Raw genomic sequence first — 19,344 nt, forward strand, 5'->3', positions numbered from 1 at the left:
TATTTCTGAAGTTGAATTTGAGTCGGATTCGACTTGATGGCAACAGATTTTCGCCAGAGATGTCATATTTCTAAATTCTATGTTTACTGGTAGGTCTGAATTTTGGAGAAATTTGCATCGTTGTAACCATGTTTACAGAAACAAAGTTGATGGTTTTTGCTAGGCTGATTTTTAGGGATGTTGAGCATAGAAGGCAGCTTTCTAAACTGCAGAACACTTTCCTACAAACACAATACACTGACTAATTTGGACAAATTTCAGTACTTCAGTTTGCTCTTCAATGAAATGTCATAGGACTGGACAATCATTCACTTACCTAAATCCTTGAATTATTAAGGATTATTAAATGTTAATAGAGACCCTGGGTGGTACAAATGGTTAATGAGCTCAACTGTTAACTGAAAGGTTGGAGGTTGTAGTTCACCCAGGGGTGTGTCAGAAGGCCTGGTGATCTACTTCTAAATAACCAGCCACTGAAAGCCCTATGGAGCACAGTTCTACTCTGATGCACATGGGGTCCTCATGAGTTGGAACTGACCCAACAATAACTGGTTACTGAGTGTCAGAGGAGTGCACTGTTATTGCCATTACTATCTATATTCCCTCCACATTGGTTGAAAAATTAACTTTGCTTCTTTGAGATAGCATGATAAGTTTACTATCCTGGACTCTCCACCAATTTCTTTCATTATACCTCAAAAGTTACCCTTCAAAAATACTGTTTTTTTTGTGTTTTATCATTAAAATATGTCAAGTTGTTATCCAGGTGAAGGCAACAAAATGAATATTTTTAGCAGGATTTTAATTGTCAGCCAGTAAATAAAATATCTGATTGAAGAAAATTTGATATACAAATATCCAACTTATGAAGCAAATACATTTTAGGATTATTCTCATTTTGAAAAGTAATTCTTCATTTTATAAAAGAATTCACCACCATTTTCTGTATGTTTTTTATGTGACCTGTTTTCTTACTAAAGTTAGTATAAATTTATTTACACAACAATTTTCAGGAATACGTCTATCACAAATGGTAAGGTACATCTTTATAGCATAGTTTTTTGTAAATGAGGTTTCCAAAAAGTATCTGATAAGTGAAGTGTTGTGAATTTAACCTTATTTCTATCAAAAGTAAACTGAATCTTCAAGACACATCCCCACCCAACTCTGGGCAAAAAAAAAAAATGGAGCATAAGAGAGCAAGATAAGGAACATTGTTTATACGGCTGGAAGGGAATGTCAAATCCCTGTCTCTAGGGTGGTGTTTAAGAGTTTCTGTGGAAAGGGCTATGTCTAGAAATGGAAAGACACCCAAAAGTACTCATTTAAACCCTTAAAGAACTACCATTCCTTTGCCGCAGTCTGGTGTTATTTTGTTTTCTTACTCTATCCTTACTGTTCAGCTTTTCGAATGATACATAACATCACTACATATTTAGAATAATGTTCAATTTTAGGGCATCTGGTACTAACAATATATCAAAACTTTGTTCATACTCAGAAATCCTTTGTCAGTGAACACTGGAAGCCATCTGAGGGTTGTTAGAAACCATTATTTTTTCCAGAACACTGAGAAGCAAGGTATTACCCAAGTGGATGCTGTTATCACCATGTTCACCTGTAAGATATCAGACTCTAACCTCTGAGATAAATAAGCAAATGTGAAAACAGCTTTGTGGCTTTTATTGTCGTTGGTGGTGTTTGAAGCAACAGAGGAAATTCGAAATTAAATTCTAGTAAAGTATATATTATGGTGATGTACATGGTCTTAACTTTGAAAAATAAAAACACAAAGGAGGAAAACAAGGAATCTTGGGAAAACACCCCAGGTATTGAGAATAGGCCCATAGGTCCCCTTCTCTCTGCATGTCTGGTTTAGAACAATTTGGATATTTCACTGGCTCTAGGACTTACTCTGAATTCTAAATTACTTGAGGTAAATGTGTGGCTTGAAGCAATAAGTACATTTTTTTTTTTTTTTTAGGCTTGATGTATTACCTGCAAACCTACCCTGCTTATTCCTAAATCCCAGGACAAAGTCAGATCTAGGAGTACAGTAGCTCAGGGTCTCTGACTTTTCTGAAAGCTAAATCTGATATTTGAAGTTGAAGTCTAAGGTCCCATGCCAAACATGAGTTTTAAATCTGCCAACTTCTATGACATGATGAAGTCTAAGGAATCAAACATATCACATCTTTAATTTTGCACTATCCTTTCAGTCCGCAAGAAGAGGCACAAACTTATGGAGCTTCCTGAAATCTTTCTCAAACTAAAGGGTTTCAGGAGCGACAGAAGCACCAGTCCCTAACCCCTGTATCTTCACACTTCTTGCTTTGTCTACTTGTGTTCTGCGAGGCAATTATTAAAGGCACGGAAGGCCTTGGAAGACAGAGCCCAGCTCAGTCACTAGCTGTGTGATGGGCTGGTCTCAGTTTCCTCATCTGTATATGGGGGATAAGAATATTTGCTACTTCTGGGGGTTGTTATCAGCAGTACATATATGTTAATACATGTACAGCAAGCAGAACAGTGACTAGCACTGTAGTTGCTATTATTCCTTATTTTGGATGTATAGTAATCAGAAACTGAGTTTCATAACATTATATCCTTTTTGGTCAATGCTGAACCATATATAATTTCTCTAATCCACAGAGGTACCTTTTAAAGTAAAATGAGCTAAGTATTTTTCCACTGATTTGAAATAAATGCTAATTGCATGTGATGAGGAAACCACTCTCTATTTCCATGCTAGCTTAAATAGATGCAAGAAATATAATTTATACTTTAAGAAGCTGCCAGTACTGCTTTTATATCAGGTGACAACAGTCCTTTTAAGTAGTTTAACAAATGAATGTAGTATAGTTAAATTATCTTGTAAACAACAGAAGAAATGGTAATCAACAATGTTCAAGTTACTCCATAGGAAAAACTGTATATCTATAGGTGCTGATAAAATTAATAATTATTTATGAGTGCCTTTAATTTTAAAGAAATACATACGGTCACCAGGGAGAGAAGGGGAAAACTACTAGGTTTTTGTACCTCTTTTGAGTTGACAACAATATTGAATTGATTGAAAATTTTAGAATTAGACTTTGCTTAGATTTTTTGAATAAATTCATTTCATCCAGACACAATGAGCATGCAATCATCCTGCTTTCTTTAAGGTGCTTAAACTATCTTAATTTACTGCTATTTCTTTCTAGCAAGGAGAGACTTTTGTCAATTTTGAAATTCAGTTATTCTATAAAGGCTCATATTTATACTCATAAGCGTTTGAACCTAAATTGGTCATTTGTTTTTGAACTGGAGACACAACTTTTTCTGTCAAAGTTTCATTAAAAATCATCAGTCATCACAATTCATCAAGACAAACATTTCTTGTACTAACTGAAAGGAAACACTGGGGCAACCTAAAACTCTGTATAAAGTACAGGCAGTCCCCGGGTTACAAATGTCCACCTTCCAGACAGCTTGTACCATCCCTTATCATTATTTGAACTTTCCCTCAGTTTGAAATGATTGAACCAACCCCCACTTTTGACAAATTCTTCATCACAATCACCGTCGCTTGCTGCCCGTGCAGCTTTTAAATCATTGAAAACGCTTCCTTGCACTATACCAACACCTAAACCCACTGCTGTTGAGTCAATTCCAACTCCCAGTGACCCTGAGGTGACCCTGTAGGATGGAGTAGGGCTGTCCCATAGGGTTTCCACTGTTGTAAATCTTTAAGGAAGCAGACCGCCACATCTTTCTCCCCTAGAGTGGCTGTCGAGTTCGAACTGCCAATCTTTGGGTTAGCAGTTGAGTGCTTAACCACTGCACCACCAGGGCTACTCTTTCTTGCACTAAAGTAAGCTAAAAAATAACTGTATGCATCTGTTTAGACTTATCTACAAATTCAACTTAAAGACTAAAGACACAGTTAGAAATGGATCTGTTGGTAACCTGAGGACTGCCTGTATACGTGGCCTTAATGTTGGGAGAGAGATTGGTCATAACTTCATGAGAAGCAGCTTGCTTGCTTTAATTCTGTATTATAATGATTTATATCTTCTTAAGAAATAATTTGGAAATATTTGCATTTTAAAACCAAACTGTCAGCCTGGGATAAAACTCTTTGGTAAGTAACCATTTCTAGAGACCCTAAAAAATTACAAAAAGCTCTAATATTTCAGCTACATTGTTTTTTGCATATAAAAATATGACAGGAGTCAACTACCACATGAAATAAATTGTATCTGTTTTAATTGAAAAAGATAGCTAAAAATTTTCTGTGGGTTATTGGCACAGTACAAGAATACAAGGTACATTTATTTATTAACAAAAACATTGTAAAACCAATTGTGAAAGCAGAAGCAGGCTGTAAAACACAAGGGTTTTTGATAGCATTTTCCTTATTTAAACATGTTACAAGTTAATATGCCACAGCTGATAAATGCTACAAAGTGTGAGTTAACATTTGCTCATTTAATTTGAAACATATCCCTCTGCCCAGAGCACTATGGAAAATATGTATATGTACGGTAACCCTTCCTTCATCAAGCATCACAACCTTGTCGTCACGTAATCTCCATGGGTGACTGTTTCTGTGAGGGACAAGTCATAGTCTGTGCTAGAGTCCTCCTCCTTGGTGTGCTTCTCCTTTGGTATGATGGGGACAGTGTCCTCCACCACCACCCTCTCTGACTTGAAGGAACACACTCTTTTGCCTACCTGCACAGCCAATGTGTCCGTATTCCTTTCTCTGTGGTCCACTAACACACACTGTTCACTGAGACCGGGAATGTTCAAGTCATTCCTGGAAACTAATGCTCGGGATTCCAGTTGAATATTTCTCTCAGAGGGTCCACCTTCAGCCTGTTGACGAGCAACTTCTTCTGAAACAGAGAAGATTTGGCTTGCATTTAGCTCAGCAGCGTTTTGTTTTGATCGTCTATGAAATAACCCAAAGTTTTTGATATCTGTCACAAAATTCGCTTTCCTTTGCTTCTCCCTTGGGGCCTCCTGCATCCCCAGGGCAGAGCCATTGCTTATGTTATGTCTTTCAGAGGTGATTGCTGCTGACCTCGGATGAATCAGAGTTGTTAGATCAAAGAGACTGAAATTCTTTTTCTTGTCCTTACTGGTGCCTTCATTGTCACTTTTTTCATCTGAGTCTGCAGAATTGGGAGACTCCTTTGCACCATTAGCAGATTGCACAGTGGAAAGTTTGCTTCCTCTTAGTAATCCCAGAACTTCAAAACGAAAGCTAGAAATGTCTTGTTTGAGCTCCTAAAGAAATTTAAAATAATAATAATTAGTTCGTGACTTAAATAAATGAACATGAGAAAACATCCTTTTCTCATTTCACATATGGGTCTGACATATTTACACTCATTTTTAAGAACTGAGAGTATGTTCTACTGGGGATCCGTTTAGAGTCCCTGGTGGTGCAATGATTAACACACTCAGCTGCTAACCGAAAGGTCGGTGGTTCCAGTATACTCAGAGGCACCTTGGAAGAAAGGCCTGGTGATCTATTTCCAAACCACCAGCCATTGGAAATCCTATGGAGTACAGTTCTACTCTCACACACATGGGGGCGCCACGAGTCAAAGTCAACTCAATGGCAACTGATAAGGTAACCTGATGGTGGCCTTCATGGCGGCCTGCCTCCAACCAATCTCCCATGTCTCTCTCAAAGTAACACAAATTCTTTAACTTCGAAAGTTGGATTTTGTGGCTGAAAAGCATACTTTGCATTGTAGTCAACTTTCAATTTGTGCTTTAATTTTTGCAATTTATCTACCTACTTACCTACCTGGCTGCCTTTCTCTGTCGAAGGTCTCCTAGAGAGTTTTATTTTTATTTTATTTTTTGCCAATAAGATCTTATTGACTTCATTCATTCTTCTAAAATCTCTAAACACTCATGGAGAATAAAATTAATTTGATTTATGTGATTTTAGCATATACTATTTCTACCTGTCCCCTCTGACAGAATGAAACAAAAAAGCTCAAGACAAAGACTGACTTAAGTTACATTTAAACTCACTCTTTAATCCCTGCTACCAAAAAAAAAAAAAAAATTTTTTTTTTTTTTACCAAAGCAGTGCCATGCACACAAAGGGGCTTTTTGCTTTGCTAGCATGTTGCTTACTAAATATCTTGGATTTAGAAATCAGGATGAGATTTCAAAAAAACAAAGCTCACTCGGGAGAGACTTGCTGGGATCAGCAAGTCAGAATGTCTCAAGGCACTAGGATTTTCTCGCACCAAGTCAGTCCTTTGACAGTTTAGATTAAGTAAATTTGACAACAATTTATTTTCAGAAGAAATTTAATCTGTTGTAGGTTTTTTTTTTAACAATTCAGTAGAGGTTTAATTTAAAATCTGAGAGAGTGCAGGCTTGCTGGAGCACAGCACCAGGCTGAGCTCCTAGCTCTGAGTTGATATGTGCTGTCTCTGATTCCACACTTGGCTGGGTCTGCCTCTGGTCAGGTTGCAGCGGAGAAAAGGGTTACCTTAAAGTTCTCTTCTGTAAGGCCTTCCTCGGTTTTAGCATCTCGAATCATTGCGGCAACATATCGCTTCACCAGGTTCCTCATCACTTCCTAAGGCATTTTAAAATAACAGTGTTGACATTCAGTGTGTGAATGTGATTTATCTCTTGAGCCAGTTCTGAAGAGGAGACTGTATTTTATTTTAATACTGTTGTGCATTGAATTGCGTCCTCCAGAATTCTAAACCCTATACCTGCGGCGTGGCTGTCATTCTGTTTGGGAACAGGGTTTTCTTTGTTATGTTAATGAGGTCATATCAGTGCAGGTGGTGGCCAGACTCAGGTCACTTCCAAGTGATATGAAGAGTAGCCCAGACACAGAGACAAAGGAGCCCTGGTGGCACAATGGTTAAGCTGCTAACCCAAAGGTCAGCAGTCCCAACCCACCAGCTGCTCCATGGGAGAAAGATGTGGCAGTCGACTTCCATCAAGATTTCAGTCTTGGAAACCCTATGGGGCAGTTCTACTCTGTCCTATAGGGTAGCTATGAATCAGAATAGACTCAATCCCAATGGGTTTAGACATCGACACACACAAGCCCAAACAGAAGGTGTGGCGATAGAAATCACATTTGGACCACCAAGGAACAAAGGGACAGCAGAGTGCAGAATCTGAAAGAGACAAGGATCTTCCCCCAAGAGCCAGTGCCCTGAATTCAGACTTGTAGCCCTCTTGAGCTGTGAGAAAATAAATTTTTAACCTTTAAAACCACCCAATTATAATATTTCTTTTACAGAAGCACAAGGAAACTAAAACAAACACCAGATTTCAAAATAGAATGCAAGATGACTTACCTGGTATTGATGATGTCTTCTCAGGTTATCAGCAGCTCGCCTCTGAAAAGGAAAGAGACATTTGCTTATGGTTATAATGACATACTACTATCCTGAAAAAAGAAAAATTCATTGTTATTTTAATCAAGAATTTTTTTTTCCTCTTTTCCACGAAGGGGAAGTTCTGCTAGACAATGGATAATGGCTACAGAGTGCCACACATGGATATAAAGAATGGCTGAATACAAAATAAAGTGCCAATATGTAATCTATTACAGTTTTTAAGTGGGATTACTCAAATTCATATTATGGCCCTTGTAGACTTGTTTTCATTTTCTTCAGCTTCAACTTGAATTTGCATATGAGCAATTGATGGTTTGTTTCAAAATCAGCCCCTGGTCTTGTTCCGACTGATAATACTGAGCTTCTCAATCGTTTCTTTCCACAGATGTAGTCTATTTGATTCCTGTGTATTCCATCTGGTGAGGTCCACGTGTATAGTTGCTATTTATGTTGGTGGAAAAAGGTATTTACAATGAAGAAGTCATTGGTCTCGCAAAATTCTATCATGTGACTTCCAGCTTAATTTCTATCGCCAAAGCCATATTTTCTAGCTACCGATCTTTCTTATTTGTTTCCAACTTTCACATTCCAATCACTGGTAATTATCAATACATCTTGATTGCATGTTTGACCAATTTCAGACTGCAGAAGATTTTTTGACTAAAAAATCCTCAATGTCTTCATCTTTGTCATTAGAGGTTGGTGCGTACATTTGAATAATAGTTGTATTAACTGGTCTTCCAGAGCATTGTACTTCAGGATAGATCTTGAAAGGTTCTTTTTGATGATGAATGTGATGCCATTCCTCTTCAATTTGTCATTCCTGGCATAACAGACCATATAATTTTCAGATTGAAAATGTTCAGTACCAGCCCATTTCAGCCTAGGATATTGATCTTTTTGTGTCCCATTTCATTTTTGATGACTTCCAATTTTCCTGGATTCATACTCCATACATTCTATGTTCTGATTATCAATGTATGTTTCTAGCTGGTTATTCTCACATTGTGTCGTGCCACATCAGCAAATGAAGGTCTCGAAGGTTTGACTCCATCCACGTCATTAAGGTTGGCTCTACTTTGAGGGGGCAGTTCTTCCCCAGTTACATTTTGAGTGCCTTCCAGCCTGAGGGGCTCATCTTCTAACACTATATCAGATAATGTTCTGCTGCTATTCACCTCAACATAAAGAAAACAAAAAACCCCACCACTGGACCAATAAGCAACATCATGATAAATGACAATAATACTGAAGTTGTCAAGGATTTCATTTTACTTGACTCCATAATCAATGCCCATGGAAATAGCAGTCAAGAAATTAAGGACATATTGCCTTGGGCAAATCTGCTACAAAAGACCTCTTTAAAGGGTTAAAAAGCAAAGATGTCACTTTCAGGACTAATGTGCGCCTGACTCAAGCCATGGTGTTTTCAATCGCCTCATATGCATGTGAAAGTTGGGCAATGAATAAGGAAGACCGAAGAAGAATGGATGTCTTTGAATTATGGTGTTAGCGAAGAATATTGAGTACACCACGGCCTGCCAGAGGAACAAACAAATCTCTATTGGGAGGTGTATAGCCAGAATGCTCCTTAGAAGAGTGGATGGTGAGACTTTGTCTCAGGCCCTGGAGAAGGACATCATGCTTGGTACGGCAGAGTGTCAGTGAAAGAGAAGAAGACCCTCAGCAAGTTGGATTGACACAGTGGGTGCAACAATGGGCTGCAGCATAGCAAAGGCTGTGAGGACAGTGCAGGATCAGGCAGTGTTTCACTCTATTGTACACAGAGTCGCTATGAGTTGGAACCGACTTGACAGTATCTAACAACAACAACAATGGTTTTCAAAACATAGAGTAAGTTAACAGTGGTGGAAATGTTCTTCTTCTAATATAGGCTGATGTAGAATTAATTAATTATAGCTGGTATACACACAAAATCACCTGAAACAATACTATGAGATGGAGATGGGACATATCAAACTAAAAAAACAAAAACAAAAACAAAAGAAATAACTCCCGAAGAATAAAACTTAATAGCAAATGCCTTACTTTGATCTTAAAGTTTTTCTTATCCATGAAACCAAGTATTAACCATAAAAAGCCTGACTCAAACTACAAAGGCCTGCCAGAAACTGTACAACAATGTCCATTTGTCTTATCCTGCTACAAAAGGATAGCGTCAAACCTTCTAATTGAAATCTGAAAAAGTCTCATGGCTACAGGTGGGTGGAGGGCCAAATTATGAGCAAGCAGACCAGAAGTAACCTGATATCAGTCAATCTTAGTAAAGGGGAAGGCAGGGTTCAATCACCACATGAAGATAAGCCAATGGTTGATCTTATAATATATTTCTCCCTACTCTCTTATAAGCCTCATTGTACCTAGCTCCTTGCAGCCATTTGCTTTTTCTGGAATCAAAATGCATACAGAATAACTGCTCAGAATAAACCTTGTGTTCAAATTTTGGTGAATTTTTTATTAGTTTTAAAATAACAAATAAAAATAAAAAGCAGATAAGTTAAAAAGCTAGCACTATAACAATATATGAAGGTCTTCATAAAATCAACATAGCCAAATTAAGAATTTAGCCATGATACACCATGTAAACTATGACCTTGTAAGATAATAAACCCCCCAACACTAATTACAATCAAATGTATTTTAAGAGAGAATTCTTTTTTTGATTAGATAGTTGGACTTAACAAAACAAAAAGATTATGTTCAGATTAGGGGGGCGGGGCCAAGATGGCTGACTAGGTAGACGCTACCTTAGATCCCTCTTGCAGCAAAGATTCGGAAAAACAAGTGAATTGATCACATAAATGACAATCTACGAACCCTGACCAACAAACACAGATTTAAAGAGTTGACCTGAGTGACAGAGACTGAGAACGAACAACCACGGGGAAGCAGCGACAGTTTTCGGAGCCTGAAGCCAGCGTCCCAGTCAGGAAACCTTGGCGCTGGGCTTTGGACTGGGCGCAGGGGTGCTAAGCACGGCATCCTGAGACGGCACAATCACGGGGTGCAGCCCTAACCCCCTGAACTGACCTCGGGGAAGCCCAGCCAGTGCACACAGGCAGCGCAGCAGCGCGGCTGACAGGAGGAGAAGTCACCAGAAGGCAGCGACTGGTTTTGAAGCCGGGAGTGCGGCGTTCCTGCCGGGGAACTTTGGTGCTGGGCTTCGGACTGGAGCGGAGGAACTAACCGCGGCTTCTGAGTCAGCGCACGCAGGGAACACGGGTCTGACCCTCAGGGGCAATCTCTACCCAGCCAGCGCACACAGTCGACGACGCACCCCTCGGGAATCTCAGATAAAACAGTCATCCCAACCAAAATAAGTAACTTTGTCTATATTCCGGGGTGCTACTCTCTCCTATTTATCTGAACCCTCCCCTCCCCTTCCCAGGCGGCTTCATTAACATTGGAATTTCCAGAACCAGAAAGTAAACTGCTCTGCGGTTTTCCTTTCTTTCGTTTTGTTTTTGTCTTTTCCTAACCCATTCTCCTGGCCTGAGAGAAGCAACTACAAAAAACCCAGGGACCAAAAATCCTTCCCTAATTGGACTAAAAACACAGAACCAGCTCCAGCCAAGCATATGTGATCCACAGTCTCGGGCTTTCATCCCTACAGGGAACAAGGCGGCTATTATAAGGCAAAGGCATTTCTGATAGGGATTTGACTGCAATTGTTTTAGCGGATTTACTGGAAAGACAAATTTCTCAGGTCTGATATCTCTGTGTATTCAACAGAGCCCTCACTGACCCACAACAGGGAACTGAGGGCTGAAGCTCCCCCCAGACCACCTAGCCTCCTGCCTTAGGGGTCTAAGGAGGGTGACACCTACCAATCTGTAGAGGTACTTGCATTGGGGGCCTAACGTACAGCTGCAGAGCCTACCCACCAAGGTGCTTTAGGAATAGAGACACACTTACCTTACTGACACTTGGGGGAAGCCTGTCAGCATCCTGCCACCCCCCTGGAGTGTGAACCCCAGCTGCTACTAGAATCTGGTGCACACAACTATCACCACTACTTCTCGAGGTGGATAGCTGACAATCTGCATTACACACTTGATGACCCAAAATCAGATTCTACTCAAGAATAGTGAATGGACTCAGGCTTATATATCTGGTAACAGCCCAAACCAGCTCGTAATAGGACATAAGTGAGTCAAGGGCTACAACACTCAAGACAGCACAATCTAGTAGCCCATCTATGTATATCAAAAGAAAACAAAACAAGATAAGACTCGGTGAGCAAATATAGAATAAATCACTACAATATCTTAGTGATGGCTCGGAGACAGCAGTCGATATAAAACCACATAAAGAAGCAGACCATGACTGCTTATATAACCCCCCAAACAAAAGAATCAAAATCTTTCCCAAATGAAGATACTATCCTGGAATTACCAGATACAGAATATAAAAACCTAATTTACAGAATGCTTCAAGACATCAGGGATGACCTCAGAAATGAAATAAGGCAATCTACAGAAAAAGCCAAGGAACACACTGATAAAGCAGTTGAAGAACTCAAAAAGATTATTCAAGAACATAGTGGAAAAATTAATAAGTTGCAAGAATCCATAGAGAGACAGCATTCAGAAATCCAAAAGATTAACAATAAAATTACAGAATTCGACAATGCAATAGAAAGTCAAAGGAGCAGACTCGAGCAATTAGGATGCAGACTGGGAGATCTGGAGGACCAGGGAATTAACACCAACATAGCCAAAAAAAAAAAAAAAAATCAGATAAAAGAATTAAAAAAAATGAAGAAACTCTAAGAATCATGTGGGAATCTATCAAGAAGAATAACTTGCGTGTGATTGGAGTCCCAGAACAGGGAGGGACAACAGAAAACACAGAGAGAATAGTTGAAGATCTGTTGGCAGAAAACTTCCCTGACATCATGAAAGACGAAAGGATATCTATCCAAGATGCTCATCGAACCCCATTTAAGATTGATCCAAAAAGAAAAACACCAAGACATATTATCATCAAACTTGCCAAAACCAAAGATAAAGAGAAAATTTCAAAAGCAGCCAGGGATAAAAGAAAGGTCTCCTACAAGGGAGAATCAATAAGAATAAGTTCAGACTACTCAGCAGAAACCACGCAGGCAAGGAGGCAATGGGATGACATATACAGAGCACTGAAGGAGAAAAACTGTCAGCCAAGGATCATATGTCCAGCAAAACTCTCTCTGCAATATGAAGGCGAAATTAAGACAGTTACAGATAAACACAAGCTTAGAGAATTTGCAAAAACCAAACCAAAGCTACAAGAAATACTAAAGGAAATTGTTTGGTCAGAAAACCAATAATATCAGATACCAGCACAACACAAGCTCACAGAACAGAGCACCCTGATATCAACTCAAATAGGGAAATCACAAAAACAAATTAAGATTAATTAAAAAAAAATGTTTTTTAAATGCTCAAAACAGGGAATCATTGAAGTCAATATGTAAAAGATCACATTAATCAAAAAGAGGGACTAAACACCGGTGGCATAGAACTGCCATATGGAGAGGGATACAAGGTGATATAGGACAATATAAGTTAGGTTTTTACTTAGAAAAATAGGGGTAAATATTAAGGTAACCACAAAGAGGTATAGCAACTCCATAACTGAAAATAAAAACCAAGGAAAAATGTAACGACTCAGCAAACATAAAGTCAAATACTATGAAAATGGGGAACACACAAGTTACAAAGAAAAACGTCTCAGCACAAAAAAGTAAGTGGAAAAATGAAATTGTCAACAACACACATAAAAAGGCATCAAAATGACATCACTAAACACATACTTGTCTATAATTACACTGAATGTAAATGGACTAAACGCACCAATAAAGAGACAGAGAGTCTCGGACTGGTTAAAGAAACATGACCCGTCTATATGCTGCCTACTAGAGACACACCTTAGACTTAGAGACAAACTAAAACTCAAAGGATGGAAAAAAATATATCAAGCAAACAATAAGCAAAAAAGAGCAGGAGTACCAATATTAATTTTGGACAAAACAGACTTTAAAGTTAAATCCATCACAAAGGATAAAGAAGGACACTACATAATGATAAAAGGGACAAGTGACCAGGAAGATATAACCATATAAATATTTATGCACCCAATGACAGGGCTGCAAGATACATAAAATGAATTTTAACAGAACTCAAAACTGAGATACCTCCACAATTACAGTAGGAGATTTCAACACACCACTTTCAGAGAAGGACAGGACATCCAGTAAGAAGCTCAATAGAGACACGGAAGACCTAATTACAACAATCAACCAACTTGACCTCATTGACTTATACAGAACTCTCCACCCAACTGCTGCAAAGTATACTTTTTTTTCTAGTGCACATGGAACATTCTCTGGAATAGATCACATATTAGGTCATAAAACAAACCTTTGCAGAATACAAAACATCGAAATATTACAAAGCATCTTCTCAGATCATAAGGCCATAAAAGTGGAAATCAATAACAGAAAAATTAGGGAAAAGAAATCAAACACTTGGAAACTGTACAATACCCTGCTGAAAAAGACTGGGTTATAGAAGACATCAAGGAGGGAATAAGGAAATTCATAGAATGCAACGAGAATGAAAATACTTCCTATCAAAACCTCTGGGACACAGCAAAAGCAGTGCTCAGAGGCCAATTTATATCGATAAATGCACACATACAAAAAGAAGAAAGAGCCAAAATCAGAGAACTGTCTCTACAACTTGAACAAATAGAAAGTGAGCAACAAAAGAACCCATCAGGCACCAGAAGAAAACAAATAATAAAAATTAGAGCTGAACTAAATGAATTAGAGAAGAGAAAAACAATCGAAAGAATTAACAAAGCCAAAAGCTGGTTCTTTGAAAAAATTAACAAAATTGATAAACCATTGGCCAGACTGACTAAAGAAATACAGGAAACAAATAACCCGAATAAGAAACGAGATGGGCCACATCACAACAGACCCAACTGAAATTAAAAGAATCATATCAGATTATTGCGAAAAATTGTACTCTAACTAATTTGCAAACCTAGAAGAAATGGATGAATTCCTGGAAAAACACTACCTACCTAAACTAACACAATCAGAAGTAGAACAACTAAATAGACCCATAACAAAAAAAGAGATCGAAACAGTAATCAAAAAACTCCCAACAAAAAAAGCCCTGGCCCAGATGGCTTTACTGCAGAGTTTTACCAAACTTTCAGAGAAGAGTTAACACCACTACTATTAAAGGTATTTCAAAGCATAGAAAATGACAGAATACTAACTCATTTCTATGAAGCCACCATCTCCCTGATACCAAAACCAGGTAAACACATCACAAAAAAAGAAAATTACAGGCCTATATCCCTCATGAACATAGATGCAAAAATCTTCAACAAAATTCTAGCCAATAGAATTCAACAACATATCAAAAAACAATCCAGCACAACCAAGTGGGATTTATACCAGGTATGCAAGGCTGGTTTAATATTGGAAAAACCATTAATGTAATCCACCATATAAATAAAAGACAAAAAGCACATGATCTTATCAATTGATGCAGAAAAGGCATTTGACAAAGTCCGACACCCATTCATGACAAAAACTCTCAGCAAAATAGGAATTGAAGGAAAATTCCTCAACATAATAAAGGGCATCTGTACAAAGCCAACAGCCAACATCACTCTAAATGGAGAGAGCTTGAAAGCATTTCCCTTGAGACTGGGAACCAGACAAGGTTGCCCTTTATCACCGCTGTTATTCAACATTGTGTTAGAGGTACTAGCCAGAGCAATTAGGCTAGACAAAGAAATAAAGGCCATCCGGATTGGCAAGGAGGTAGTAAAATTATCTCTATTTGCAGATGACATGATCTTATACACAGAAAACCCTAAGGAATCTTCCAGAAAACTACTGAAACTAATAGAAGAGTTTGGCAGAGTCTCAGGTTATAAGATAAACAGACAAAAATCACTTGGATTCCTCTACATCAACAAAAAGAACATCGAAGAGGAAATCACCAAATCAATACCATTCACAGTAGCCCCCAAGAAGATAAAATACTTAGAAATAATTCTTACCAAAGATGTAAAAGCCCTATTTAAAGAAAACTACAAGGTACTACTACAAGAAACTAAAAAGGACCTACTTAAGTGGAAAAACATACCTAGCTCATGGATAGGAAGACTTAACATAGTAAAAATGTCTATTCTACCAAAAGCCATCTATACACACAATGCACTTCTGATCCAAATTCCAATGACATTTTTTAATGTGATGGAGAAACAAATCACCAACTTCATATGGAAGGGAAAGAAGCCTCGGATAAGTAAGCATTACTGAAAAAGAAGAAGAAAGTGGGAGGCCTCACTCTGCCTGATTTTAGAACCTATTATACAGCCACAGTAGTCAAAACAGCCTGGTACTGGTACAACAACAGGCACATAGACCAATGGAACACAATTGAGAACCCAGATATAAATCCATCCACATATGAGCAGCTGATATTTGACAAAGGCCCAGTGTCAGTTAATTGGGGAAAAAATAGTCTTTTTATCAAATGGTGCTGGCATAACTGGATATCCATTTGCAAAAAAATGAAACTGGACCCATACCTCACACCATGCACAAAAACTAACTCCAAGTGGATCAAAGACCTAAACATAAAGACTAAAACGATAAAGATCATGGAAGAAAAAATAGGGACAACGTTAGGAGCCCTAATACAAGGCATAAACAGAATACAAAACATTACCAAAAATGACGAAGAGAAACCAGATAACTGGGAGCTCCTAAAACTCAAACACCTCTGCTCATCTAAAGACTTCACCAAAAGAGTAAAAAGACCACCTACAGACTGGGAAAGAATTTTCAGCTATCACATTCTGACCAGTGCCTGATCTCTAAAATCTACATGATTCTGTTAAAACTCAACCACAAAAAGACAAATAACCCAATCAAGAGGTGGGCAAAGGATATGAACATGCACTTCACTAAAGAAGATATTCAGGCAGCTAACAGATACATGAGAAAATGCTCTCGATCATTAGCCATTAGAGAAATGCAGATTAAAACTACGATGAGATTCCATCTCACTCCAACAAGGCTGGCATTAATCCAAAAACACAAAATAATAAATGTTGGAGAGGCTGCGGAGAGATTGGAACTCTTATACACTGCTGGTGGGAATGTAAAATGGTACAACCACTTTGGAAATCTATCTGGCGTTTTCTTAAACAGTTAGAAATAGAACTACCATACAAGCCAGAAATCCCACTCCTCGGAATATACCCTAGAGAAATAAGAGCCTTCACACGAACAGATAAATGCACACCCATGTTTATTGCAGCTCTGTTTACAACAGCAAAAGGCTGGAAACAACCAAGGTGTCCATTAACGGAGGAATGGTTAAATAAATTGCGGTATATTCACACAATGGAATACTACGCATCGATAAAGAACAGTGACAAATCTGTGAAACATTTCATAACATGGAGGAACCTGGAAGGCATTATGCTGAGTGAAATGAGTCAGAGGCAAAAGGACAAATATTGTATAAGACCACTAGTATAAGATCTTGAGAAATAGTATAAACTGAGAAGAACACATACTTCTGTGGTTACGAGGGGCGAAGGGAGGGAGGGTAAGAGAGGGTTATTTACTGATTAGTTAGTAGATAAGAACTACTTTAGGTGAAGGGAAGGACAATACTCAATACACGGAAGGTCAGCTCAGCTGGACTGGACCAAAAGCAAAGAAGTTTCCAGGATAAACTGAATGCTTCAAAGGTCAGCGGAGCAAGGGCCGGGGTTTGGGGACTATGTCTTAAGGGGACTTCTAAGTCAATTGGCAAAATAATTCTATTATGAAAACATTCTGCATCCCACTTTGAAGTGTGGCGTCTGGGGTCTTAAATGCTAAAAAGCGGCCATCTAAGACACATTAATGGGTCTCAACCCACCTGGATCAAAGGAGAATGAAGAACACCAAGGTCACACGATAACTATGAGCCCAAGAGACAGAAAGGGCCACAGGAACCAGAGAGTTACATCATCCTGAGACCAGAAGAACTAGATGGTGCCCGGCCACAACCAATGACTGCCCTGACAGGGAGCACAACGGAGAACCCCTGAGGGAGCAGGAGATCAGTGGGATGCAGACCCCAAATTCTCATAAAAAGACCAGACTTAATGGTCTGACTGAGACTAGAGGAATCCTGGCTGTCATGGTCCCCAAGCCTTCTGTTGGCCCAGGACAGGAACCATTCCTGAAGACAACTCATCAGACATGGAAGGGACTGGACAATGGGTAGGAGAGAGATGGTGATGAAGAGTGAGCTACTTGTATCAGGTGGACACTTGAGACTGTGTTGGCATCTCCTGTCTGGAGGGGAGATGGGAGGGTAGAGAGGATTAGAAACTGGTAAAACTGTCACAAAAGGAGAAACTGGAAGGGCTGACTCATTAGGGGGAGAGCAAGTGGGAGCATGGAGTAAGGTGTATATAAGCTTATATGTGACAGACTGACTTGATTTGTAAATGTTCACTTAAAGCTTAATAAAAATTATTTAAAAAAAGTTTTATTAAATGGCACCCTTTGAAGGGTACAGATCGAATTTCTAGTGATTAATACACATAGCTCTAATAGTTTTATAGTCTTGAGGACTAATCCAACTTATGGTACCATTTTTCACTTCAGTCCAAGTCAACAGTTGTATTATTTTAACAGTTATGTAATTCTGAACTAGTGATGATGTCTCAGAACTGTTTTGTAGCTAACTTAAGCTGTTTTATCACTGAATGTTACTGAGACCCTGTGGTGATGGTTTGTTCTAGTGTTAAAGTATTCCCAGGAGTTCAGTTCCAAATTTCTCTCCATTTCCATTGAAATTGTATTGTGGGTCTTTGTAATTATTGCTAAGCACTTAATTTATTAGTCAAAGTATCAATTTCAAACCAAAACCTGTTGCCGTGGAGTCGATTCTGACTCATGGTGACTCCATGTGTGTCAGAGTAAAACTGTGCTCTGTGGGATTTTTAGTGGCTATTTTTTTCAGAAGTAAATCACCAGGCCTTATTACGAGGCCTTTCTTCCAAGGCACCTCTGGGTGGACTCAAACCTCCAGACTTTTAGTTAGCAGGTGATAGCATTAACTGCACCACCCAGACTCAATAACAAAACATTAGCTGTACCACGCCTGCTCCTTTTCTTCTAAGAATTCTATCTAAAAAATAAGTCTCTCTTTGCCTTTGTGTGGCCCCTTAATAAACACAATCCTGATTATGAAGATTGAAAACAAAAATTATGTTCTAATACAGGATTCATTAATTTATCATTTTTAACAATAATGTCAGTTCTAGTTGCTATTTTGAAGAGGTCAGAATGGTTTGGGAGCAGAGGTAACCTTAGCACAGAACAGTGTTTTGGGATTCAGGATGGAGAGGATGTTTAATTTAATAACTGAAGAAATAAAAGTCCATTATTATTCAGGTTAAAAAATGTGATACTAAAATTACATATTTGCAGATTTTTCAATAATCTAAAGGTTATAGAAAAAAAGTTACCACAATCCCAATTTTTATGCATTTTGAATTAATGTCAATACTGATCCTTAAGGAAGAAAGCTTGTCAAAATAATACATTTTATTTTTATAATAAAGGAAAGTATTTGCTAAATTGTGAGAAAGCGAAGGATTTTATCTTGTATTTTAATGAGGCTTTTGATCTTGTCCTTACTGAGAACTGGATCACAGACTGGTCAAATGACAAACTAAAAAGGACTGGGCACACGCCAATGTGACATGATAGTTAAAAAATTAAACAGGAGGCAGAGCCAAGATGGCAGAATAGACAGACGCTTCCGTCGAGCCCTCTTTACAACAAAGACCCGAAAAAACAAGTGAAACGCGTATATTTGTGACAAGCTGGGAGCCCTGAGCATGAAACGCAAGC

The 19,344-nt window shown here is 38.5% G+C and overlaps 1 protein-coding gene across 8 annotated transcripts in view; it reads right to left on the reverse strand.

Annotated features, from left to right (window-relative positions):
- Positions 1-4,315: 4,315 nt before the first annotated feature.
- TRPC4 (transient receptor potential cation channel subfamily C member 4) overlaps positions 4,316-19,344 on the reverse strand; it is a 385,590-nt gene continuing 370,561 nt past the window's right edge. For 5 of the 8 annotated variants that reach the window (XM_049853359.1, XM_049853355.1, XM_049853356.1 and 2 more), the window contains 3 exons: positions 7,341-7,382; positions 6,509-6,598; positions 4,316-5,277 (listed from right to left, as the gene is read on the reverse strand). In XM_049853359.1, coding sequence (XP_049709316.1) covers positions 4,552-5,277; positions 6,509-6,598; positions 7,341-7,382 — 858 coding nt within the window. In that variant the 3' untranslated portion in view covers positions 4,316-4,551. The remainder of the gene's footprint in view (positions 5,278-6,508; positions 6,599-7,340; positions 7,383-19,344) is intronic. The other 3 variants (XM_049853360.1, XM_049853358.1, XM_049853361.1) reach the window with 2 other exon arrangements.

Source organism: Elephas maximus, chromosome 14 (assembly GCF_024166365.1).
Source record: "Elephas maximus indicus isolate mEleMax1 chromosome 14, mEleMax1 primary haplotype, whole genome shotgun sequence".
Taxonomy (NCBI): domain Eukaryota; kingdom Metazoa; phylum Chordata; class Mammalia; order Proboscidea; family Elephantidae; genus Elephas; species Elephas maximus.